The sequence below is a fragment of the Loxodonta africana genome, chromosome 9 (genome assembly GCF_030014295.1).
Source record: "Loxodonta africana isolate mLoxAfr1 chromosome 9, mLoxAfr1.hap2, whole genome shotgun sequence".
NCBI classification, from domain to species: Eukaryota; Metazoa; Chordata; class Mammalia; order Proboscidea; family Elephantidae; genus Loxodonta; species Loxodonta africana.
Genome location: NC_087350.1, coordinates 48,397,272 through 48,423,938, shown reverse-complemented (window position 1 = coordinate 48,423,938; position 26,667 = coordinate 48,397,272). Strand labels below are relative to the sequence as shown.

At 45.2% G+C, this 26,667-nt stretch overlaps 2 protein-coding genes across 13 annotated transcripts in view; one reads left to right on the top strand and one right to left on the bottom strand.

Moving 5' to 3' along the window:
* Positions 1-26,667, top strand: part of RALGPS1 (Ral GEF with PH domain and SH3 binding motif 1) — a 407,684-nt gene that overhangs the window by 200,454 nt on the left and 180,563 nt on the right. The gene's annotated exons all lie outside the window — the stretch shown is intronic.
* Positions 9,267-26,667, bottom strand: part of ANGPTL2 (angiopoietin like 2) — a 37,269-nt gene continuing 19,868 nt past the window's right edge. For both annotated transcript variants that reach the window (XM_003407722.4, XM_023544908.2), the window contains exons 3-5: positions 15,218-15,411; positions 13,226-13,496; positions 9,267-11,086 (exon numbers count right to left, since the gene is read on the bottom strand). In XM_003407722.4, coding sequence (XP_003407770.1) covers positions 10,887-11,086; positions 13,226-13,496; positions 15,218-15,411 — 665 coding nt within the window. In that variant the 3' untranslated portion in view covers positions 9,267-10,886. The remainder of the gene's footprint in view (positions 11,087-13,225; positions 13,497-15,217; positions 15,412-26,667) is intronic.

Genomic DNA, 26,667 nt, shown 5'->3' with positions numbered 1-26,667 from the left:
AACAGGGTGTGAGGGTGCCTGCTTTCTCCACTCTTACCAATACTGGATATTACCAACCAGTTTTTATTTATTCTAAACTGATAGGTGAAAAATGGTATCTTGCTTTAAAAATATACGTTTCTCTACCCATCAGCTTTTGTGTTCTTGACAAAGAAACTGATTTTCTACTTTAAGCACTTGTTCCTTGGGCTTTCCTAGGCCTTGGGGTAGTCAGCCAGGCTTCTATGCCTCTCACCCCACGGCTTAGCTGCTCTTTGTCCCAGCCTGGTTGCTAAATAACCAAAAAAAAAAAAAAAAAACCTGTTGCTGTTGAGTCGATTCCGACTCACAGCGACCCTATAGGACAGAGTAGGACTGACCCATAGAGTTTCCCAGGAGCATCTGGTGGATTTGAACTGCTGACCTTAACCGCTACCCCAGCAGGGTTTCCTAAATATCTGTCCTGAAACCCTCTCTGTGTGTCCCAGGCACAATCCTGAGCTGCTCTGAGAGATGAGGAAAGGCTACCTGGATGTTGGGTTCCTGTGAAGAGGTGGATGACCTAAATTCATGCCTGGGCACACTTGCTTGTGGCTTGGTCGGCTTTCCAGGCGCTGAGGAGACTACATGCTGCTTTTAGTCCTTGCCGTCTTTGAGATGACTAGGGCATGGTCCTCTGTCATCACCTGGTTTCAGATGGGAATTCTAATTCCATTCCCTCTATGTTAGCTACGCTTCCAGGCTCTGGGCCACTCCCAGCTCTGCCAAGGGTCAAGGGATATGTGGGCTGCCCACCTTTGTCCAAAGAGCCCTCTCCTCCTTTTGTGAGACATCCTCAGCTTCAGGAAAATACTCACGGTGCAGCAGGGAAGAAGGGGCACCCCCTGATCAGCCCACGGAGCCAGATCTATCGTGGCCATCAGTGGGCCGGGGATGGGACAGGCAGATGGTCTGCCTCCCCGGGAGGTGGCACATGTGGAACTACTTTGGGAAGGCTGCACAGATGGGAGGAATTATCTGTGTCTGGGTCCCCACGTCTGGGCTGTGCTGGCCCAGGATGCCTCAGATCAGGAGAAACAAAGGTTCTTGAATGTCTCTATGATGGTTGGTACGAAGGCACTGTGTCCACAAGGGGTGAGATTCCAGACTACGGCTGTTTCAGAGCCTGGCTCTGGGTTCTGAGAGAGATTACTGTAAGTTGGCCCGAGGATGAAGGCTTGGAGATGGAAAATGAGCCACCACTACAGGGATTTGGTTACCAGATGATACATTCCAGGGCTTGGACCTGGTAGAACTGGTGCACAAGGTGACAGCTAGACAGCCACAAGCAGAATATTCTGAGGGCCAAAGGTAGGGCTGAGTCTGTAGGTTGTAGGACAAGTAACTCTACCTTTGGGAAGAGGAGAAAGGGTCAGGGCCTGGAACTTCAGACCTAGCAAAAGGTGGGAAGCCCCAAGAAGCTATGAAGTATTCTCCGTCACTGCCCCTTGTTATTCTGTGGTCACTGCTCTGAGACAAACCGAGCAAACAGCCTTGGTTTCCTGACATACCCGCTTCCTGTGGGCAGGAGGCTCCATACCACCATGATTCTCAGTGTATTACTGAGTGATGATGGGGTAAAATAGGAGGCTTAGTGGTTTTATTTCATCATGGGTATAGCAATTAATACTCTAGTGGCAGGAGCTCGGGAATCAGGTAGACTTGAGTTCAAATTCTGAGTGTCCCAAGCTGCATGCTCTCAGGCAAGTCATATCTCTGTGCCTCAGTTTTCTATTATGTGAAAGAGAGGGTAACTATAGAACCTGCTACATACGGTTTTTTTTTTTTTAATTTTTATTGTGCTTTAAGTAAAAGTTTACAAATCAAGTCAGTCTCTCATACAAAAATTTATACATACCTTGCTATGTACTCCTAATTGCTCTCCCCGCAATGAGACAGTACACTGATTCCCTCCACTCTCTCTTTTCTAGTCCATTTGGCCAGCTTCTGACCCGCGCTGCTCTCCCATGTCCCCTCCAGACAGGAGATGTCAACATAGCCTCTTGTGTCTACTCGATCTAAGAAGCTCACTCTTCACCAGTATCATTGTCTATGCAGTTGTCAAGTCCAATCCCTGTCTGAAGAGTTGGCTTTGGGAATGGTCCTGTCTTGCACTAACGGAAGGTCTGGAGACCATGACCACCGGGGTCCTTCTAATCTCAGTCAGACCATTAAGTCTGGTCTTTTTATGAGTATTTGGGGTCTGCATCCCACTGTTCTCCTGCTCCCTCAGGGGTTCTCTGTTGTGTTCCCTGTCAGAGCAGTCGTTTGTTGTAGCCGGGCACCATCTAATTCTTCTGGTCTGAGGCTGATGTAGTCTCTGGTTTATGTGGCCCTTTCCATATACGGTTTTTGTGAGAACTTAAAGAGACATGCATGTGAAGTTTTTAGCATGGTGCCTGGCATATGGGAAGTACCCCTAGGTGGTAGATGGTATTAGTATTAACTGGAGCAAAATACATCCAAGAAGAATGAGTCAGAGTTCCAGGCTCCAGCAGTAGAGACCTGTGCTCCCTGTATCAAGAGTCTATTGAGGCAGTGGAGACCTTGTGCTCCCTGTATCAAGAGACTGTTGAGAAACAAAGTGTACCCAGAAAGAGGCCCATCTGACTATGGCCAAATGGCATGTTTAGTGGCCCAACTGGGCCTGGAAGAGTTGGATATGCTTTTTTGGTTTAGGATAAGGGTCAGCAGGGAGAGGCTGGAGAATAGGACCCAATCTAATGAGTAATGAGACAGTATCTATCTAGCTGGCAAAATATGGTCCCTGAAAAGATAGGGGACCACCAACAGTTCGACTACAATCTAGACACTTTTTGGATGTAGGCCCAGCCCATGACCCCTTTTGGAACATGAAACCCCCCCACTCGCCCACTTTGTGCACAATGTTGTACCCCAGCAGCAGCATTTATGCTGCTTAGCTCTGCTCTAAGGCCATAGCTGATAGGATTGGGGTAGACAGTGGCCCACACTGGTCAGATCCCCTGTCCAAGGAGTTGTAATTGGAATGTAAAGATGCTTGTAAATCTTTGCTGGCACTCAAACCAGGAGGACATGTAAGCTCAGAAACTGTGGACCACTGTGTGCCTGGAGAAGCAGAGAGAACAATCTGCAGATGGACGCATGATGAGAAACAGAGAAAGACCCTGCAGGAAAGGGAAGAAGAAGAATGGAAATGGGAGAGAAGCTGAGAAAGTTGCTGCTTTGCTTCCTGTTGGCTTTCCAGAGGCCCAGTCACATCCCTGCCCATGGACTCTAGGAGATACCTCGTCTCCTAATGTAGTCAGATTATTAAATGAGCTGGACTCAATCAGGTGTTAAGAAGGAACCAACTCCATTTTTCCCCCAGTGTCCTTTCAAGTCTACTCTATGAGCAAGTTCTTTTCCTAATCAAGACTGAAAACTTAGCAGGTCTATTAGTCTTTCTGTTCTTAGGAATTAAAAAGCATAGTCCATTCTAACAATCTAGACCAGCCCAGTGTGGTAATCAGAAGTCTGAACTCATCCATGTAAAGCCTGCAAACTTGGGAGCTTGGAGTTGGGGAGGGCACATGGTCAGCTTTTTCACTAGGTCCTGGCCAGTTTCACTGCCTCCCCCACTTGTCCACTGAGGTTTCTGGCCCTTGGGCTTAGAACAGGGAAGAGAGAGAAGTAGGGGTAGAAGGCCACTCTTATGTGGCTGGTTCAGTCGTAATCTAGAACTTGTGCCCTGTGGGTGTGACAGAAGTCCAAAGCACGTGCACTGTCTCTTTCTCTCTTTCCTGCTTCTCCAGAATTTCCCTTCCTGGCATCAGTGACTCAGTTCTGTTGATGGCATAATGCTTATTCTCCAGCTGACCACTTATGACGCTCTTCTTGGCTTCTGGACTTCCTGCACAATTCCCCCCATCCTCCCCACCACGACTGTAAGAGGGCCCAAGGCCACACCAGGCAGCCCTTTGGCCCCTGGGAAACCTGTGTCCTTTCCCCGCTACTACCCACCCCCACCCCCATCATCATTGGGCGTGCCATTTGTTTCCAGTGCAGTCCCATTTCTCAGTGCTCTTTGCCACCAGCCATAGACTTGAGATATAAAACTCAGTCAGTAGTGCTGATGCTCGCCCATGCCAGGCTCTTGGAATAGTACCTTTAAGTCCCTCTCACTTGATTTAAGGGGAGTGGGAACATCCATCCTCCCTATGGTGGTGGTGGGAGCATGTATTGTAGGGACAGCTAATCCCGCCACTCAGTCTCTCTTCTGCACTTCTTACACAGGCTACAGGTGGGCAATCAATTGATGCTGTAGACCCAATTTTTTTTTTTTTTTTAATGCCCACAGTAGGTCAATTTCTGGAGTGTTATGTTCCATGCTGGGTATCACATTGTAAGGGTTACATTGAAGCCCTTGTTTTTACTGTTTCTAGATTTTGATGAAGGTATAGGGTCACTATGAGTTGGCATCAACTTGACGGCCGTGGGTTTGGTTTTGGTATGGACCTTCTCCCAGAAGAATGTTCACGTGCACATATATATAAAATGTTGCATGCAATTGCAAGGGCTTCATGGAATTTAAATCAAGAATTCTTGGGCTGGAGGATTTGGGAAAATATACTTAAATAATAATAATAATGATAATAGCTACATTTATTGAATAGTTCCCTGCGACAGTGGTGTAGACCCAGTTTGAGGCCATCTGTTTTGCGTGGATGGTCTTACACCTTGCTGTAGAATGTGGGATACTTGGCAGCTATTATTTTGTCCTTAGCCTTCAGAGTCTGAAATAAAACTGAGACAAAAGGAGTCCCTTTTAAACACCTTGTTACAATACACTTAAAATGCCTCCCTTTTTTTGTTCAGGCCACTTATCTGGGTTTCTTTTATTGTAACCATAGAGTCTTAACCAAGGCTGTTAGAAACCGATGGGGTGGTCTTGGGAGATCACGGAGGACCCCTGAGTTCCCAAGAGCATCTGTGGGTTATGAGCATCCTAGAGTCACATTACTATTATTTTCAGTAATTTGAAGGTTTGATTTCAATCTTGCTCAAATTGGCAAGATTTGGGGAAGAGGTCTTGTTCATTTTTACCTGCCTGGAGAACATCCTGGTGTTCTTGCCATGTTTCCCACACAATCCCATTAAGTAGGTGTCCTCCAATGACTAGGTATTTGCCAAAACTGGGACATGGGGGTTTATCTGGGACAGGAGAAATCCCGGCTTTACTGACTTCTTTCTGGGTCTGTAGATGCACCTACCATGGAGGCCATAAATAACAGTAGGACTCCTAACTGTAGGTCTTAAGGGGCCACAGGCTGGGGTGGGAAGAGGAGAAGGAATGTTGGGCTGGATTGGTCCCCACATCTCTGTCAGGCTTGTTCCTTATTTTCCTTCCATGAAGCCAGGGTGTGGCTTGATCAAAACTCAGGTTTGGGGTGGGAGTTGGGAGAAACAACTGGTGTCGTGGTCTACTGTCATCTGGATCCTAACTAGTTTAGGAAAAGCGGTGTTTCACATTGTCCAGCATGGCTTGCCAGAGCTCCTGCTTTGGGATTTGAACCCAAGACCAGTGACCAGTAAGGTTGTACCTTGTTTACCTTTGCCATTGTCCCTATATCCCACACACTCTACTCCAGATGTGTGAGAAGGGAAGTCTGTGGTCTGAGCCAAGGTCAAAATATTCCCATTAAATAGCATCCAAATTCCACTGTGACCCCAACAACTGACCAGGGGCTTGGGAGAAGGAAGTTGAGAGTTTTTACTTAGTATTTAATGTTTAATATCCAGCACCTTCTGGATTAAGTGCTGTCATGGCACTTTTACCAGCAGTCTGTGAGCTTCATTTTCTCTTATTCTGTAAAGTGAAAATAATCATTCCTCCCTCATAGGGCTGCTGTCAGGGAAAATGTAAATCCATTTCTAGGTGTGTAGTAGGCTTCAATAAACAGTCTTTCCCTAGCCACAACTTTACTAGAAAGAACTCTCATATGGAAGTACTGCTTGGTCATTAAGAAGAGGGGTTGCGGTACCCAAGGGTATACATACATTTAAAATTTTGATATACACGTTGCCAAACTGAAAAACACTAAATCAATTTATACTTTCACCGACAGTGCATGGTAGTATATATATATCCATTCCCTTGTGAACATGAAGACTGGCATTTTCTTCATTCTTGCTAATCTCATAGACAACACACGATGGTTTATCCTTGATTTAATGCATCTCAGTCGTTATTACTGAGGTTGGGCATCTTGTTTACTGGCCATTCTTGAATCTTCTAATGTGTTCATGTAGTTTGCCCATTTTTTTTAATTAATTTTTTTTTTTTTGATGAAAATATACACAGCAAAACCTGCTCCCATTCAGCAGTTTCTAGACTTAATGATCGGTGACACTGGTTACATTCTTCACATTGTGACAACATTCTCATTATTTCTGTTCTAGTTGTTTCACTCCCAATGAATCCTTGCTCTCCAACCTTCTTGTCTATGCTTTAAAACAGCTTTGTCCATTTGGTTTTATATAGATAACTTTTTTAAAAGAACGCAGTACTCAAGGGTGACAATCTGTACTTTATGAGCTAAACTGTTACTTAGTTTAAAGGTGACTTCGGGAGATAGTTTCAGTTCAGGGTTTGAAGAGCAACCCAGGACAGTAGTCTCAGGGACTCCTTCAGCCTTAATAGTTCTGGTAAGTCTGGATTCTTTAAGAATTTGAAGATCTGGTTCACATTTTTCTCACTTTCTATCAGAATCCATCTATTGTCACCCTGATCAGAATGTTTGATAGTGGTAGCCAGACGTCATCTAGGTCTTCTGGTCTCAAGGTAGAGGAGGCAGAGGTTCATGGAGGTAATTATTCCTGTAGTCTGGTTCCTTCTTTCATTCTTGGGTTTCCTTCTTTCTCGTTTGTTCCAGACGAATAGAGACCAATAGTTGCATCTTAGAGGCTTGTCTTAGTCATCTAGTGCTACTATAACAAATAGCACAAGTGGATGGCTTTAACAAAGAGAAATTTATTTTCTCTCAGTCTAGTAGGCTAGAAGTCCAAATTCAGGGCATTAGCTCCGGAGTGAGTCTTTCTCTGACTGTTGGCTCTGGAGGAAGGTCCTTGTCATCAGTCTTCCCTTAGACTAGGAGCGTCTCTGTGCAGGAACCCCCAGGTCCGAAGGACGCGCTCTGCTCCCGGCACTACTTTCTCGGTGGGATGAGATTCCCACGCTGTGCTTGCTTCCGTTTCCTTTTATCTCTTGAAAGATAAAAGGTAGTACGGGCCACACCCCAGAGAAACTCCCTTTACGTTGGATCAGGGATGTGACCTGAGCAAGGGTGTTACGTCCCACTCTAGCTAGTTCTCTTTAATTACAGGTAGAGATTATGATTTATAACACATAGGAAACTCACAGAATGGAGGACAACCACACAATACTGGAGATCATGGCCTAACCAAGTTGACACATATTTTTGGGGACAAAATCCAATCCACGACAAGGCTGTTCATAAGATGTTAAGATGCCAGGTACTAATCACCATACTGGGAGGTAGAACGTAAACTTTTAAGAACGATATATTGTGCCAAATGACCGGATTGTCCCCTGAAACCATGACCCTAAGCCTTCAAACCAAGAGAACTAATTTCACGAGGTGATTGGCTGTGTCTAATTAGTAGCCCCCGTGCTTTTCGGTTGTTGTTATTGTTGCAAAATTATATGTAACCTAATATTTGCCAGTTCATCCTTTTTTCTTATCGTATGGCTTACTAACATCAGTTACATTAGTAAAGCTGTGCAAGCTTCACCCACATTCGGTGCCATTTTTCCGATCACCATAAACAAAATGTGACTACTACCTAGGGAATAGTTCCGCCTCTCCCCTACTCCTTCTCCCTTGGTAACCACCAGTGAACATTAGTCTCTTTATATTTACCTGTTATTGTCCTTTCATAAAAGTGAGAACATACAATATTTGTCTTTTTGTCATTGACTTAATTTTGGTCAATATAATGTCCTCCAGGTTTATCCACATTGCAGGATGTTTTGGGAACTCATTTTTCTTAATGGCTAAGTAGTATTCCATTGTACATATGTACCACATTTTTCTTATCCATTCCTCTGTTGATGGGCAGTGAGGTTGTTTCCATCTTTTTGCTATTGTGAATAGTGCTGCAGTGAACATAGGTGTGCATATGTCTGTTCATGTCACTTCTCTTAGATACCTAGGGTATATATCTACAAGTGGAATTGCATGGTCATATGGTAGTTCTCTTTCTAGTGTTTTGAGGAATCACTGGACTGTTTTCTACAGTGGCTGTGCCGTTTTGCCTTCCCAGCAGCAACAGATGAAAGTTCCAATTTCCCCATGTCCTCTGTAACATTTGTTATTTTCCATTTTTTTTTATCTTAGCCATCCTGGTTGAAGTGGCCAAGTTTTCTATCACAGTGTTTGCATCTTTCTTCTTAATTTGAAAAAAGTTTTTGGAATAACATGAATATTAATCCTATATTTGCCATCTATATTGCAAATATTTTCCTCTAGCTTGGTATTTAACTTTCGGTCTTGGTCATGTCTTATTTTGTGTTGTTTTTTGGACGGCAGAAAATCTGGGGTTTTCTTTAGTTACATCCTTTAGTCTTTTCTTTATGGTTTTGGGGTTTCCCGTCATGCCTAGAAACATGTGTCTGAACCACAGATTTGTTTTACAGAAAGACAGTTATGGTGGTTAGTGCAGTTGTGGTGGTTAGTGTGGATGTTGGATTGGAAGGAGTGGGATGGAAGCACAGAGCACCTGGTTGGGAGCCTGCTGCAGTACTTGAGGGGAGAGAATATGAAGGCATACACTAAGGCAGAGAAGAGGACCTAGAATGGAGGAATGGCTTGGCGTTGGTGAGGAGAGGGAAGAAGTCTTTGTTTTTGACCTGTAGATTTGAGTAGATTGTGGCTTTTGGTGAAATGGGAAGTTTAGGACTAGACCCAGGGAAGGTGTTTCAGGTGTTGTCTGCATTGCCTCTAAGGTGTTCCCAGGGTATCCAGTGGAGACGTGCAAAACACAGCTGGGTATAGCATATGGAGCTCCAGAGAGCCATATTGGCCTATGTTACCATCATGGGACTCCTGAGGGCTTAGGTGGAAATCAGAGATAGAGAAAATGTGATTTAAAGGATTTTGGTGGGTGTCCCAGGAACTGAGTCTCTTCCTCGTTTTACTTAAAGAGGCCCTGATATGGGAAGGCCCAGGAAGGCATTCTTAAACAATAATGCACAGTGTAGATACATCCAGTAGCACTGATGGCTTTTATTGCAGATTTGTGTCATTACAAAGATAATCTGGGAATATATTAAAAAAAAAACAAACCCTCCCTTTTATATACACAAAACATGCTACATGGTACACTTTTTGAGAAATGCTGAGGTAATAGGCACACACCCAGACATGGACAGTACCAAGTTGTCCAACATCTCGCACACCCGACCCATGTGCCCACTGGGGAGGGTCTCACCTTCTTGACTCATCCCCATGCTCCCTGCTTGGCAACAGTTCCGGTAGTGCTGAGTCTAATACTTCATGACTGACAGGACTCAGAAAGCCGCCACAGTACAAGGTACCAACTGAGGGGCCTAGTGGCCCCTGATCAGTAACTCATGAGAAGTGGCCAGTTCTCATTTTTGGTGGCACCTGTTTTCCAGGGAAGTATAGTTTAGGGAGGAGATGCTGACTTTCAAGTCAGCCTGAGAGCATAGGACCTTTGCCCTGTAGCTGTTTGGGGGCCACAGAGATCAGATGATGACTTCTCTTAAATTGAGTATTTCCTGGGCAAGGTAGGTTATTACTTCTGTGAAGGTTAAAATGACTAGTAGGCTAAAGTGTGAATGGAAAATACAAACCTGCGAATACATTATCTATATGGACAGTGGTTAGCTTTTGAGCCTGGCCTTCCCTTTCCTGACCAGAAACCTGGAGCCCTGGCTGTTTCCTACTTACAGGCTAAGGAATCTTACCAGGAAGAAAGGACATTGCAACTGAAGAGGTAAGGAATGGGTAGGCAAGAAGTAGAGGGGAGCAGAAAAAGTGATTGAAGAAGAGTGAGTGGCTAGAGACTGATACAGAGAAGGCACTTAATGAATGGCTGTTGAATGAATGGGTAAGTGGGTGGATGGATGGATAAAAAGACCTGAAAATGGGGAAAAGTAGATTTTGAAATTTGATTAGGGGTACCCTGAGGGGTACCCTCCTGTGGAACCTGTATGTGAGAGAATAGCATTGTAGACATTCCTAAAAGAATCCAGGTATACAGACGCCAAGGTTAGTCTTTGAATTGAGCTACACGGTTTGTGATCTACTCAGACTGCAGTAACACCATGTGAATGAAATGTTTTTCTCCTAAAAGCAAAGCTGTTGGTAACAGCTCTGACATTTGAGAATTGAATATATGTATATTTGGGTATATATGGTAAATCTATATATGTATCTAGATATATTATGTGATATATATATCTAAATGCATATATATTTAGGTATGTGCCTACTTATGTGTATACACATAAGTGCACAAGGCAGGTTCATACACACATATATTATAAAGGTATTTTGCAGTTGTGATTTTATTGTAGAGGAGGGGACTTTACTGAAAAAAAAAAAAAAAACAACTTGCCTGCAGTCCTGTCCTGTCCTGGAAATTTGAGGGGCTGTCTGGTGTGAAGAAAAGTAGTAGGGATAGAGAATACTGTATAATTTCATTCCGTTATCTGCCTCAGTGACTTTGGAAAACAGAATCCAGCATCCCAGTTCTCCTAGCCCCAAGATGGAACTAGCGAGGAGTTGCTCTTTGTGCTGGGGCCAGTACGGCCGGGATTGGCTCCTGGCGACGGCCACGAGAGGTCAGGAGGAGGAGCTGGCTTAGTGGAAGGTGTTGGGGTTGGGCCGGATCATCATCACCACTTTCTTGAGTGAGTAGGAGCCTCCTCGGAACTCAGCCCAGTAGACTCCGTCCTGGTATCGGCTCCGGTAATGGCCACCACGGTACCAGACCCCGTTGAGGTTGGAGTGGGCACAGGCATTATACCACCAGCCTCCCTTCTGGTAGTGGGCACAATTTCCTGTAGGAGAGAAGGGAGTGAGCGGCTCTCTGGGAGGAGGCGATTTTACCCATGTCTACTGTTTGCTCAGGGAATACAGCAGGAACCCCTTTAGGAGGTATTTGGAGCAAGAAAGGTTGAAGGGTGGGCCAGCCCTGGATAGGGACCAGCTCAGACCTGCCTTTGAGTCTCAGCTCTGTAACTAACTAGCTTTGTGATCTTGGGCAAATGACTTAGCCTCTCCGAACCAGTGTATTCTCATCAGTGAAATAAAGATAAAAATGATACCTACTACCTACATCTGCTGTGAGAACTAAACAAGGGTGCATATTTAAGTGCAGAGCCCAGCGCCTGGTACATAGGGAGCACCCGAGAAGCACTCCATACCAAAGGCTTTAATGGAAAATGGCAACGACTTGAGGTGGGCGTGGGGGTGGGGGGAAGCTTCTTGGGAACTTTTAAAGAGTTGAAACTGTTGCATTAAGAGTCTTTCTTTGTAGAATGACAAAGGATGTGTTTTAGATGAAATGCTCCTCTATTCCTCCCCAGCTTGTATGCTATTCAAATAATCTTTTCTTTTTTTAATTTCACAAAAGAAAGGTATTTCCATAAAACTCTTGGCACTATCCTATCATGCTGAGTTTTGCTGCCAAGGACAAGTAGTTCAGAAAAACAGTAAAAAGTGTGGGCAAGGCGCAAGCAGGCATGTAGGGGCATTGTACCTCACAGGAAGGAGAGGAGCCACCGTTGGCATGGGCTGCTCTTATTTAAGGGTGGGGAGCCCCCAGTTTCCTTACTAGGCCTAGAGAGGGAACTTTCTGCCCAGGGGAAGGGCTGCCCTGATCAGATTTGTCAGTTGGAGGGCCCAGTGGTAAATTGGCCTCAAGGAGCGGATGACCCTGCTGGTGGCCCTGCTCTGGCCGAGTCCTTGGGATGAGGTAAGGAGGGAGCAGGCAGGCTGAGGCAGAAAGCTGGAAGGGAAACTCAGGCCCAAGCATCCAGCATCCTTGCTTTTCCCAGAGCTTTTCTGGGACTCCTTCTGGGCCACAACTTGAGGCCATGAAGGACCAATGGCAATGTTGGAGCTGGAGCGCAGGGAGAGCCTTCACCATGCACAGCCAGCCAGTGGAAGCCCCATGCAAACTTGTGGGGCACTGTGAGATGGCCTCTGGCCACACCCCTCTAGGAACAAGGAATTCACTTCTCACCGTCTTGGCCAGGAGGTGGAGTCACCAGTCAGATGGTGGGAGCCTCAAGGAAGAGTCTGGGCTTGACAGACTTTGCCAACCTGTTAGAGCCCAGAGACCCTCATCTGAAGAAATTGAGTGTGGGGACTTGGGAGGCATCACCTGTTGAAGAGCTGATGCCTGAACTCAGGGCCAGACTGTATCTGTGCTGCTTATAATTTTGTTTCTTGTTTGTTTTCTGTTTAATATGGCTTTCTTAGTGAAGACTTGGCTTTGAGGCATATGATCTGGGACAAATTATTTCATCTTTCTAAGTCAGTTTACTGTTAATAGCTTCCTTAGAGCACTGTATTAGCATTAAATGCTAATAACTAACCCATAAAGAGAGCCCACCTGTATCAAGCCCTTACTGTGTGCCAAGTCCCAGACTAAGTACTTTAGACACATTATCTCTAACCATTTCACTGCCCTGCAAGGTAGGTATTGTCCTCATTTCCAGGTGAGGAAACTGAGGCCCAGAGAGATTAAGCAGCATGCCCAAGAATGCATACTGTGGGAGGTGCGGCCAGCATTGGTGCCTAGGCTATATGGCCTAAAGCCCGTGGGCATGTGTAGGCTGATCCAGGGGCCTTAGACAGAGAGGTAATGTGAATGCACCAGCCAACACAACATTTGGCTTGGCCCAGAGCAGCCCTTGTGTGTGTTATTTGTACATTTTCTTTCCTTTTCCTTTTTGTAAATGCCACCCTGGCCCAGCTGTACAAAAGGGATCTGTGTCCCCAGAGTCCAGTGTGGTGGTGCCAGAGGGCACAAGAAGAGTCCCCCAGGGGTTGGGAAGAGGGCTGGGACAGCTTGGTTCAACTGTTCACTACCCTGGGACCCTCCTGTTCCCAAGCCCTGAAGTCAGGGAGTTCTGGCTTTGGTTGACCTTTTTTCCCTGCCCCACATTTTGGTTTGAGCCCACTGGTCCTACCTGTGTAGACATCATGGTCTCTGTCCAGGGTGGTGAACTGTTTGCCATTGTGCCAAGTGAAGGAGTCACCAGCATTGCCATTGTAACGCCCCAGCCGCAGCTTGTAATACTCGCTCTCAGGCTCCAGGCGGAAGCTGGCATATTCTGCAAAGACCTTTCGGCCAGACCAGTCCTCCATGGTCACCAGCAGTTTGTAGTTGCCTTGGTTCGTCAGCCAGTAAATGTTCTCCAGGCCCAGCCAGTATTCGCCGTCAATGTTCCCAAACCCTTGCTAGGGAAAACCCGGAGAGCATTAGTGTTGAACATGCAGTACCCAAAACCAGCGTGGCCCAGCTCTTGGCCGCTTGACTCTGGGCAGAGGGCCATGGAAACAAGCAGAGCAATAAGGCTTATTAGACAGGCCTGGGTTCAAATCCCTACTCCTCTGCTTACTAGCTCTGTAACTTGATGAATCACTTCAGCTTTTTGCTTTCATGCATTCATTCAAAAATCTTTAGATGTTTACTCTGTGCTAGGCATTGTGTGAACCCCAGATTCTTTACTGTAACGCGGGGATGCTATATTACTTTCCCTGCAGGATTGCTGTGGGAACCACCCGAGATACAGTAAATTTAGAGCCTAGCACACAGTAGGCATGAAACAAGTGTTCCTTGGGCAAATCCCTTACTTTCTCTGAGCTTCAGTTTCCTTCTCTGGGAATTGGGGCCAGCACCCACCGAACAGGAGTGTGTTTGAGGGTTCTGTGTAAACTCTAAAGCACCGGAGAGGTGTGAGCTTTGACAAAGGTGTGCTGCATCTGCCTGGGCTCCCTTCTAGGTCTAAAATGCAGTGGCTTTGTTATTCCTGTTATGTATAGTTTTGGGGGTTGTCAGTCCAGTGCTGACCATTCAGGTCTTGAACAAATTCATTAATAATGTCTGCTAGTTACTGAGTTCTTACAGTGTACTGGCATCGTTTCATAAACTTTACATACATTATTTTATTAATCTTCACCCCAACTCTAAGAGCAAGGCAGTATTATTATCCTCCCTATAATGGGTACACTGAGTCACAGGCCCAGGGTTAGAGTGTGAGTAGTGAGCCAGAATTTGAACCAAGAACCCAGTCTTAACCACTGTGCTGCGCTGCCTCTAAGAAAGAGAATGTGGGAAGGGAAGAAGAAATGGTCAAGAACTGAGCCTTCAGAAACCTCTGAATTAGGCAGAGGAGAAAGAAAAGAAAGTAAAGGACACAGGCTGGTCATGAGGTGGGTTGGAGGGCAGTCAGGCTAGAAGGAGACCCAGGAAAAACGCCTGATAGAGCCATGTGCTGGATGCATCATGGCTAAAGGTACTTTGTGGGCCTTGGTGTCAGAGGCCTGGGTTCCAGTCACCACTTTGCCACTTCCTACCATTTTCAGTATCTTTAGTACTACCTCTTTGTTTAGAGGAAGGAGAAAGATGTCTGGCTGAGCCGCAACCATCTTTCCTACTAAAAGAATGAGCATTTCAATTCCCTGGGAATCAGGGTGCCCAGAGGATGAGCCCTGGAATTAGGACCTGAGTATTACTGCAGTTCTCTGCATGGGCCAACTGGGTAGTTCTCCCAGGACCTTCTGGGCTTCAAGAACAGATTTTCCCACATAGAAACCCCAGCTTTTTGAGTAAGTGCTCCCCATACCCACACTGGAGTGAGGGGCCACTCCACACTAGGCATTTCTAAACTTCTGCTTGTCCTGTGGGGCTTTTGTGGTCTCAACTCCTAACTCTCGTCATCTTGCAGGCTGCTAGCAGCAGGCAGGGGTAGATCTGGTCCTCACCATCCTTACAAATCCTGAATTTGTAAAAATAGCCCTGTCAACATCCTTCTCTCCTCAGGTATTTACCATTTGGGGCTTCACAGGCCCTGAACAGGCCTTCCCTCCTAGTGGGTCTTTTGCTGGTCAGTCAGGCCTCTCTTGGGGGTAGGCCGGTTGTTCTGTGGGCAGCATAGACAGGCCCTACTGGTTCTCACCTTGTATGTCTCCCAGTTCCTGAAGAAGTTGACAGAGCCATCCAGGCGCCTCTGGATGACAGTCCAGCCTCCGGGGTCGTGTCTCTGGTCACACCACACCTGCATGAGACGGTTGGTGTTCTCTGGCTTCACTAGGTAGATGGAGCTGGTGTCGTGACCATCCTCCAGGGCCTGCAAGCAGTCTCTCCATGGGCCTGGGGACACAGACATGCACACATCAGACCTCTCTGTTGCCCACTGCCTGGCCCCTGAGTCACATTCTCCTTCACCCCTCACCCCAGCTGCACTCCAAGTGGGCACAACATCTGGCAGGTTTTCCCCCTTCAAGTCCCTCTCCCAATGGCTTCATATTCTGTGTTCATATGTCAGTCATGTCAGCAAGAAGGTACAAACTTCAGTTACCAAAGTCCAAAGCTGGGTTCTCCCTCAAATTTTAAAAGTCCTTGGTCTAAGGAACCTTCAGGTTTTCAAGACCTAGCCATTCAACTGCATTAAAATGAATAAAATCGACACACTTTGTTTCAGCTTCTCTTCAAAATATTCCCAAACTGAGAATGGTTAAGATAAAAAATGCTAAGAAAATCCTATTTTGTTCTTTGTATTAACTGTATGCTTATTTAACAACTATTTATTGAGTCTGCACCCCTGGTGGGCACTGTTCTGGGCAGTGGAAGCCCAGGGCATTGGGGGCTGCTCTGATACCGAGCAAAGAAGAAGCTGAACTCACCTGCCTTCTACTACATTGAATTTGCTATGGAATCTTGTTACTGCCCCTTCTGTGTATGTGGGATGGGGTGGGTGGGGGGTTTGGCATTCTGGTGGATGTACTCAGCTTTTCCTGTTTTAGATCAGACTTCTCAAATTCCTTCCTGGCTGGTGGTTGGGCTCTACCTGTGACGGTTAAACCAGAAAGGTTTGGGTTTGTCTTAGATATCTCGGGTGGGCTTTTTCTGGGGCCTTACAGCTATGTTTGGTCATCCCCGCCTAGAACCTGATGGGAGGGTGAGCTGTCTTGCTCATCTCTCTGTCCCTAGTGCCCAATATGGCATCAAGAAGAAATGTTGGTTTGGGTCCTTACCACTGACAGCCCAGGAGGGCTCTTCCCTTCATCCTGCAGCAAGATGCTTCTCATTCATTTACCTGTCCACTCATTTACCACTTCCGTGGCCCTCAGGTCCCAATGGATGGGGCAGGACCCCAAGCACCACCCTGGGTAGCAGATGTGGCACAGCAGCTGCTCTCTTCTTTGCCTGGTGCCACTTCCTTTTCTCAGCCCCCTTCAGTATCTGTCCTGGTTAAGGGAGGGCCAGACCTCCAGAAGGAACATTCATGAAGGAGAAAAAGGTTTTAGTTATGTTTGGCCCAGAGCCCCAGGGACCAAGGCAGAGAATGGGAGTCTGTCCCTGACAACTGATGCAGAGCACACCAGTAGGCGTGGGAGGCCTCCCAGCTCTTTACCAAGTCAGAGGACAGGAGAGGCCACTTGATGTAGATGCTGGTGACAGAAGATCTGGCAGAAGCCTGCAAAATAACACCCACGGGAAACAAGCCGCCAGACCTCCAACTCCAGAGCCATTGAGGGGCTCCTAGTGGAATGTCAGAGGTACAGCCCGTCTTTGAAGAAGGAGTCATGTAGGGAGAAGCTTTGGAGGCCACTGAGAGAGTGACAGGTCGGCCTCTTGGCTCCCAGCCTGAGCTACTTTTGTGAGTGCAGCCGATGGTTTCAACTTTACCTTTGACATTCCTACAAAGGGCTCTTTTGAAAAGGCAGGCATTTTGAAATGTTTTGTGGTTACCAATCCTTTGAAAAGTCACAGAAAGCTCTAGACCGTCTATAAGAAAAATGCACAGACGCATAAAATTTTGCATACTGTTTCAGAAGGCAAATGATTAGGAACGCATAGCTCTAAGATTAGGGTTCTGCCTGAAGCAGTAGTTGTTGTTGTGTGCTGTCAAGTTGATTCTGACTCACAGGAACCCTGAAGGACAGAGTAGAACTGCCCCATAGAGTTTCCTAGGCTGAAATCTTTATGTGAGCAGATCACCAGGTCTTTTCTGGTGGGTTCAAATCTTTGACCTTTCAGTTAGCAGCTGAGCACTTAACCGTTGTACTACCAGGGCTCCTTAAAGTAGTAGTAATACTAAAAATGATAACAATAGCCAGTGTGTACTGAACACTTACTATGTGCCAGGCCCTTTTCCAAGCCCTATCTGTGTAATAACAAGCTTGATCACCCCAACCCTCTGACACTGCAGGTAGTAGTATTCCCATCTTACAGAACTGCCCTATGGGGCAGTTCTCCTCTGTCCTTTAGGGTTGCTATGAGTCAGAATCAACTTGACAGCACACAACAACAACTACTACTTCAGGCAGAACTCTAATCTTAGAGCTATGCGTTCTTAACCATTTGCCTTCTGAAACTATGCAAAATTTTATGAGTCTGTGCATTTTTCTTATAGAGGGTCTAGAGCTTTCTGTAACTTTTCAAAGGGATTGGTAACTGCATCACGGAGATATTAGGCGATGCCCCCGAGGTGACATGGTTAGTAAGGGTCAGATTTAGTATATGAACCCTGATGGTCTGGGTGGTCCAGCCCATACTCCAAAGCTCTCTTCTTTTTCCCCAACCAGAGTGAACTCAAGGATGGGGGGCCCAGGCTGACATATCTCTCTGTCTCTAGGACTATTTTTAGTCTTTGCCAGTCATCCAGGTTAAAAAAATTTAGAGTTCTTCTTTATCAAGATTTTATACTTCAAAATTTTTTGTTGATGCTTTATTTTTCTTTTATTTTTACCTTTTGTGTCTTTTGCTATTTTTCTACTATTTTTATGTCTTTGTGATGTAGAAGAAGTTTTTCTTTTAAGGCAAATCTGACAATTCTTTTCCTTTAAGGTTTTTGGGCATGACATGTTTTCCTGAGTCATGAAGCAGATGTAAGATATTGTAGAATTGTTAAGTATTTTCTGTTGTTACAAACAAATCTCCATTATATCCCTTGTACCCTGTGCTTCACATGACACTTAGGACCCATTAACCTTCATCAAGGGCCCATATTATCAAACACATTGTCTTAGGCTGGGTTCTCTAGAGAAGCAAAACAAATAAAGTGTTTAGATATATATAGAGATTTATATCAAGGAAACAGCTCACGCAGTTGTAGAGGTTGGAACACCCCAAGTCGGTGGATCAAGATAGCGGCCTCTCCCAATTCACGGAGCCACAGAAGCTGGTGAATCCAAGATCAGCAGTTCGGAGAGCAGGGCTCCCGCTCAAAGGCTATGAAAGTTGAGGAATCCCAAGGTCGGCAGGCAAGACTGCAAGGTTTCTCCTGGTTCACCTAGCTGCAGGGGCTGGCGAACCCAAGATCGGCAAGTAGGGGAGCAGGACTCTTGCTCACAGGCTGTGAAGATTGATGAATCCCAGGATCGACAGGTAAGTTGCTAGCTCAAGCCCCAAGACCCGAAGGTCAGACGAGAGGCAGCTGCTGGATCCAGAACAAGCCAAAAGCCTTGGCAAGGTGAGCAGAAAGGAAGTAGGTGGTGGAGCAGAGAGATGAAGGCTGAGGGGGCGGTGAGTCACCACAGGCCCAGCCCCTGCCAGTACCACTCAGTAGATTCCATCATGGCAGTGATCACATCATATTTCAACAGGGAAGTGATCACAGCATTATACAACTGCCAAAACACTGAGAATCATGGCCCAACCAAGTTGACACACACATTTTTTACCTCAAAAACCTTTAGTAGAGCTCTACCAAACCTCCTGCATTCAAACATATTCCCCTTTCTCACATTAAAAGCATCAGTGGCAAAGGTCAGAAACTTAAATGATGGATGAAAGTTTGTCAGAAGAACAGTTGGCATTGAAAAATTGATAGCAGTAAAATTACCATGTGGTACGATTAATGTGGCTGAGTCAAAATACCCTACTTTGATGAGAAACCTGTAGCTGTTACATATAAATAATACCATCATGGAGGGCTATATGATGTGTCTGACTTTGATTAGAGAATCTATGGTCCAGGAAAATGTGGGGCTAGGGATAGAACCCAAACTTGGGGTCAGAAGCTCTTGGTTCAAATCTTGGTGGCATCAACTACTCACAGTGTGACTTTGGGCAGGTTACCAAATAAGCCTCGATTTCTTCTCTAAAACAGGAGGGAAATCTCACCTATTATGAGGCTCTCACACAGATGAGAGCACCCAGCATGGAGGCCGGCCGGACCAGGTGCTCAGTGAAGATTTCTTTTTCCTTCCTCTGATAGATGAAAGCCAACAGTTTTGAAGTCGTACACATACACACACACACCCCCCAAGTCAATATATTTGCTGAAGCTATTATTTGCTTTTGAATTTCCAAGAGATTAAATGTAAGATTATTTACTAATAGACATTTCCCCACAAAGGCATATTTTAAAAGTCAGAACTTCAGTAGAGAAGGCCACAAAGATATATTGAAATAAAGAATGGAAATCTTTTTTGTCAATGAAACTGAATTTTCAATGTGCAGTGGGCAAAGCTCTCCCTTTGGCACAGTGCGAAGTGCCCAGGAGGTATTTTGCTTGGCTCCCCTTCTGAAAGGGCAGCTCTGCCCAGTGCACCAGGCCAACACTAACTCAGCAGCACCTAGGCTCAGAGTGGAATGAGTGCCCCAACATCATCTCTATAAAGACTATATTTACACTCTCAGCAGAGCTGCGGCAAGAATGTTCCACGTGAAGGGAAGTGTAGCCGTCATGGCTGAGTTGAACTGGTGTGGTTCCCTAGAGAAGCAACATAGGGTGTGGGGAATACATAGGATTTGGAATCAGGAGGCCTGAGGGAGAAGGAATATTTGCAAATGGGAACACTAAGTAAACAGGTCTTGGGCTCCCAGGCCCCAATGTGGAATCCTGGTTAAGTGTTGCAAGTGATCAGGTTTGGGTGCCTAAATCCCCACCCTACTTCTTTTCTCCTCTCTGAGGTTCTTGACGTAGGGATCAAACACACAGGCAATACAGCTTCCTGGGATACCAGGAACCACTTTATTGGTGTCTGATTCAGTGCTTGCTTCCCTCAATGCAGTTCCTTTCTGGTAAAGCTGAATTGGAGCTTCCAGCTAGGCCAGGCCTAAGTTTCCTGTCAGTGTATCTGGGATGTTCAGATGTGCAGACCCAGCTTTAGCCTAACTTACCTACTCAGGCCCCAGCAGAGGAAGGGGCTCATGAGCCATGTCAAGTTTCATTGCAGTGAAGGGAAACAGTGGCCCTGTGAATATCTGACCAAGCAGACTGACAGCTCCCCTTGAGACTGAGAAGTTGTTATTAAGTGGAGTCTTACAATGGGCAACAGTGATGCCTGAGGCATGAGGAAAGGAGCAAAGCCCTTCTTGGCTAAGAGCTAGACTAGACCACATGGCTAGCTAGTAGTCCGACAGGCCTCTTTAGCCCCTATACCCAGCCCCGAATCTTAGGACTTGACCACCCTGGGCCACATAGTGTGTTCCGGGCAGGGTGGGAGATGTTGTGACGAGCTGCTTCTCTGAAAGTTTTAATCCACACATGGGCACTAAGATACTTTCTGCTTTTGCATGAGAGCTGTATGCTGTTTTCAGTTACTATTCTCACTCATGGTCTGTCTCCAGAAAGACTTTTCACCACTCCCTAAAACATTTTTTCTAACAGGAGAAATGACTGGTTGTTGAAATTGGATCTGGAAATTCCTACTCAAATCAATACATCTGAATGCCAAGGCTTATGGACTACTTAGGTGTGAGTCCCCACCCTGGCCAGCATCATGACTTGCTGGGTGTCCCATGTGACGGCAGGAGGGCAGGCACGGGGGTGGGGGGGGGGGGGAGGGGAGGGGGGGAGGAGAGCAATTATATGTGCTACTTTGTCTCATTTATCCAGAAGGCTTGGGGAAATAATATTTTTATTATGGACATATGTATTTTGTGTCAGTCACCACTTTTCAATGAACCAGAGCACAAATAATCACCTAAACATAGAAACATCTTGGATGTTTCCAGAAGTACCTCAGGTTCCTTCAAGGCCTCAGAGTTGGCCTTATGATGTCATTTGTGGTCCTTCTGGGGAGAAGGTCCAAACGCTCATGCCTGCTGCTCAGGCTGCTTTCGTCTTCAGGCACCACAGGCACGGTGCCAGGGCTGACAAGCTTCTCAAGAGTTTAAGAAAATTTTTGAGGCCTAAAAAAATTTATGGGCTCTAAATTATGAAAAGAAAATTACAAAATTAAAATTTACAAGGGTAAAATTACATGTCTGCAAAGTGAAACATCTTGTCAAGTTCATTAATTGTTAAATTTAGTCTTCATAAAAATGTTATTTTGAAAACAATTTGTAGGTTAGATTTTTCTCACTTCTCAAGAATTCCTGAGCATGCCTGATATTTGCTGAGAAGTCAGAGCCAACCATAAATTATATGAGTTACTCTTAGCCAAATAACTTCAAAAGAAAAATTATTAAAATCCTTTAAAATTTTTTACAGTAAAAATTATATGAGATGTGTGAGGTTGGTATATATTTCAGTGTACTTGATACATTCTGAGACCTCCCATATAAGAGACCTTAGAGCCCATGAAGGGTTTAAAGGGATCCTGTTCCTGACTGCTTGACCTCAGACACTTGCAGTATTATTTCCCAAAGGGTACTTTCAGAAGCATTGCGCCCACTCCTAGGTTTCCATCAGAGCAGTTGTTCAGGAGGAGAAACAGGAACTTCAAACAATAATAAAAAAAGAGGTTAGATTATCAGGGGTGTGGTGGGCTCACTGTGTTCAGAGGTGAGCAACTCACTGTGGCTCTCTAGGACTGGTGGGAGTGAGGCCTGGAGACCCCCTGAGTGTAGTGGTTGATGCTTGGAGGCTTCCTGGATGGGGGAGCTCATCGGGCATAGAGGTAGGCAGTGCACCCGAGCTCCTTGGGTGCAGTAACGAGACTGACCAGGACTCACTCAGGCCAGAGACTAGCGGCACTCTTCTGCAGGCACATCACAGAAGAACTTAGTCAGTCCCCTGATTGCAATCCACAGATGTGCCTGCGGTCTGCCAAATGATTAGCCCTTTCCAAGAAAGGGAATCAGCTTAGTTTGGCTTGTTCTCAGAGGACCTGTGTTGACTTTTATTGATCATCATTTTATTTTCCAAATGCTTACAAATCTCTCTTCATAATCTTTTCTGTAACTTTACCTGAGCTTGACCACAGCAGTTGGTATGTAATTTCTGGTATTATGTCCTTTTTTTCTTTTGGAAAATGGGACATATGCATCAAACCCAGTCTTCATGATCTTTGACGATCACTGGTAGTGGCTCTGAGAGCATATCTGCAAGGCCCTCGGCCCTTCTCATCACCTCCTCCAGGGAGTCTTCTCCAACCCCAGAAGAGCTACTTAATCCTCCTTGGGGTTCCCATTATGTCTTATATATTTATCTGTATTGGAATATAATAATAATGATAACTAACATACATTTAGTGCCTTCTGCCTGCCAGGTGCTTTACATGTGATTTCATTTAATCAATGTAGGTATTATTGTCTTTGTTTTACTGATGAGGAATCTAAGGCTCAGAGAAATCACACAACTGAAAAATGGAGTATCTGGGATTAGAACTCAGGTCTTTCTTCCAAGCTCTGGTTCTTTGTACTGTACCATGCTGTGGTCATCATACCATATTAGAATTGTTAGGGGTCTGCCCCCCTCCATTATATTGCAGGCTCCTGGGGGACTGGAGGCATCTCAGGGACAGTGAGTGTGTGTTGATCTTCCCAGTCCAGTGTTGAGAGTCACTTAGCACTTCTCATGCCTTCCACCATCTCATGAGCTGCATTCCCTTCATCTTCTTCGTTCTGTTCGTTCCAGTTTGAGAACCAGTAATAGTATATTCATGTGGAAACAAGGACCCCACAACAGAGGATAATCAGCATCCAGACCGAACCCTGGAAAATGGACCCTGTATTGTGGGTAAATCTGGTGGTCTGCACATAGTGTCTGAGATAGTGCCAGATGATCGGGTTTTCTTTTCTTTTGGATGTTACCCTAGAGGTATCTTAACTTCACCGTTCAAAACAATTTTAAAACTAATAGTATTTGTCATTTAAACAAAAATGGTCTTAGCAAAATTTTTCTCTATATGTACAATAATTTTAGCATAAGTTATTATGTTAAAAAAGAATCTGAGAAAGTCACTTCTTCGTTTTTAAAAAGGTTAACATAAACTACTCCAGGTCGTCTAGCTCCATTGGCTCATCTTGAGATACAGGGCCAGGATCATCAGGGTTTTTTTCAACATGACCTTCTTCCAGCTTCATCACAGGGAGAGCTGAAGTTGAGGCAGTATTGATGCAGGGATTGCAGGAGGGACTGCCTCTAGTGTTCCTCTAAGCAGGTCTCTGCTGCCTGAGTGCTTCACTGATGCTGATAGAAACCACTGGGAAGCATACTTCATTACTTTTACAATAGTGTGTTAACCATTGGGCTCAGCAAATTCAACCAGATTTGTTTTAGACACTCTGTAGTATGATGCTAACTTAACTCTACTTTGTTTCTTTTTTTTGTGGCATTTTAGGATTATGATAGTCTACTACACAAATTCCCCACAGCAGTCCATTTGTGTGACTAGCGAGGTGGCCACAGATGCCTGATGTCCAGGATTTTCTAGATGACTTTCAGTTTGCTAAGTGCCAAACTGCTGGGATTTCCAGGCCACAAGATGCCAGATCATCAGACCTTTACAGTAACAAGCTGATAGTTTATCTCCTGGGGCTGAGCGTTTAGCCATTTGTCTTCCTTGGAAAACTGCCTGAGGAATAGAGGGATAGCTTTCCATCACACTCAAAAGGCTCTTTGTGATAAGTTCCCCAAGGTACCAGTGGAGGCGGAAAAGAGAAAGCAAAGCAAGAAGGAAGATGATCCTCCTTGAACTTCAGTGGCTTTTGTTGATGAAGAAGCTAGCAAAGAATGTTCTTTGAAATGTCTCTGGATTATATAGTTTGTAATGAATTTGGGAATTTTATTTTGATCTTTTGTATAACAATAAAATGGTAAGAAAAAAAAAGGACACTGTAGCACAGTGAAAACAACATAAGCTCTGGAGGCAGGAAATCTAGGTGTGAGGTTTCCCTCAGCCTCGGTGACGTAAAGGCTGAAGCAGTGGTGGCTGCAGTTAACCTCACCATCATCAGAATACCCTGCTGCTTCTCCAGCTCTCTGCAGTGCTTCAGACTTGGAAGCCTAGTCCGCTGGAGCTGATCCACACAGGAGACCAATACCTTTCTACCTGGATTGATGATTGCTTGACCTCCAGAAAGAATGGAAACCACAGTGTGATATATTTAATTTTCTATTTTAAAACATACCATTGTGCTAGGGAACTACCCTCTAATGCACATATTTCCTGCCTTATACCAAAAAAACTCAAACCTGTTGCCATCGAGTTGATTTTGACTCATAGCAACCCTCAGGACAGAGTAGAACTGCCCCATAAGGTTTCCAAGGAGTGGCTGGTGGATTCAAACTGCCAGCCTTTTGATTAGCAGCCAGGCTCTTAACCACTGCCCATTATGCCACCTTATACCTTATAAACCAAACCTGTTGCCATCGAGTTGATTCTAACTCATAGCAGCCCTATAGGACAGAGTAGAATTGCCCCATAGGGTTTCTAAGGAGCGAGCGGCTGGTAGATTCCAACTGCGGTTAGCAGCCGAACGCTTAACCACAGTGCCACCAGGTCTCCTCTTAGCTTATAAAAAAAAAAAAAATTTTTTTTTTTTTTTAGCTTATAAAAAAAATAGGGGATATAAAATATATGGTGGGGGAGGGGGTGGGGGGAGCAGAAACTATCTAGGAAAACATTCTTATTCAAGTTATCCATGCCTTCCTGGCCATAGGCCATCTGTGGTGAGGCTGAGGGAAACCTCACACCTAGATTTCCTGCCTCCAGAGCTTATGTTGTTTTCACTGTGCTACAGTATCCTTTTTTTTTTCTTCCCATTTTATTGTTATACAAAAGATCAAAATAAAATTCCCAAATTCATTACAAACTGTATAATCCAGAGACATTTCAAAGAACATTCTTTGCTAGCTTCTTCATCAACATAAAGCAGCCTGGTTGCTACCAAATATGGCCCCCAAAACAGATCATATCTCCTGATTTTTATATATTAAGAGCTAACATATGTAAAGAATTCAGGACTTCAGACTGCATTATACCTTGAAACATTGAGTAGAAGTAACCCTAGAGAATGTATTCAGATTTGTTAAAAATTAGATGCATGTTTTCTGTCTTGAGAGCTCAACTCGTTCCTCCTAGGCCTGGGTAAGGGAGTGGTATGATATGGGTAGGTCCTCAGTGAGTGCTTTTTGTTACTGGAACCAAGAGCATTCTAATAACAGGTTTACCAGCCCTGTTCTCAGAGCTCTTTTTCAGGGACCTGCTTGGAGCTTGGTACCATGAAACAGTGATAAGAGGGTCAAGTCCCAGCCGAGGCCAAGTCAAGCCTTCATAGAGTGATTTTCATGCCAGTTTCCCTCCAGCCTTTCTAGGGGGAGGCTCCAAGAGTGGTTAAAGGCAGACTTAGGTTTGAGCCTGACTGAGCCATTTACTAGCTGTGTAATCTTAGGGAAGTTACTTAACCTTTCTGATCCTCAATATCCTGGAATTTACAAGTTTAGGGATTGATTGTGGCTCTGTCAATACCATTCCCTCACCCAGGCCTAGGAGGAACCAGTTGAGCTCTCAGATAGAAAACATACTATGTACCTGACTAATTTTAATCAAATCTGAATATATCTCTGGGGTTACTTCTACTCAATATTTCAAGGTATACCAGTCCAAAGTCTTTAAATATGAGAGGCCCCTAATAGTTTTAATATTTTTCTAATTTTATGATCCTTCCTCATCCATTGAGAAACAAACTGAGCTGGTTGTGTTCTCTTTCCCAGGAAAGAAAACAGCTACAATATGAAGTAAGATTCATTTCAGACAAGCCTTGCTGTGGTAACTGCCGTTTCTTCCCTAATCGGCCTCTAGGATGGGGCTACGGCAGGAGATTTGTGTATACATGGCTCTGCCTGGGGTGAATGTCCCAGGCCTTCCAGAACTGAGGCACCTGTCTTGTCCATTTCCTTTGTTTTAAAGAATGATCCCTGCACCTTTCCTCTTGAAGACACCTGATTGACAACTGTGTGTGTGTGTGTGTGTAGAGGAGGAGGAGATGGAGAGATATGTGACTGTGAGAAAGAGCAGAAAGTAAGGAGGGGGGTGGAAGGGTGAGCAGCAGCAGCAGGACCCATTATGGCTCAAGCCTCACCATAAGCAGCATTCTAACTGGTCTGGTCAGACTGGAGAGAGACAGGACAAAACACAGGTGAGAGACCAGGGAAGCTGAGCCGCTGCCTGGGTCTCCCTCACTCAGGCTGTCAGCAGGCGGGGGCCGGCCTGGGGCCAGCTCGTT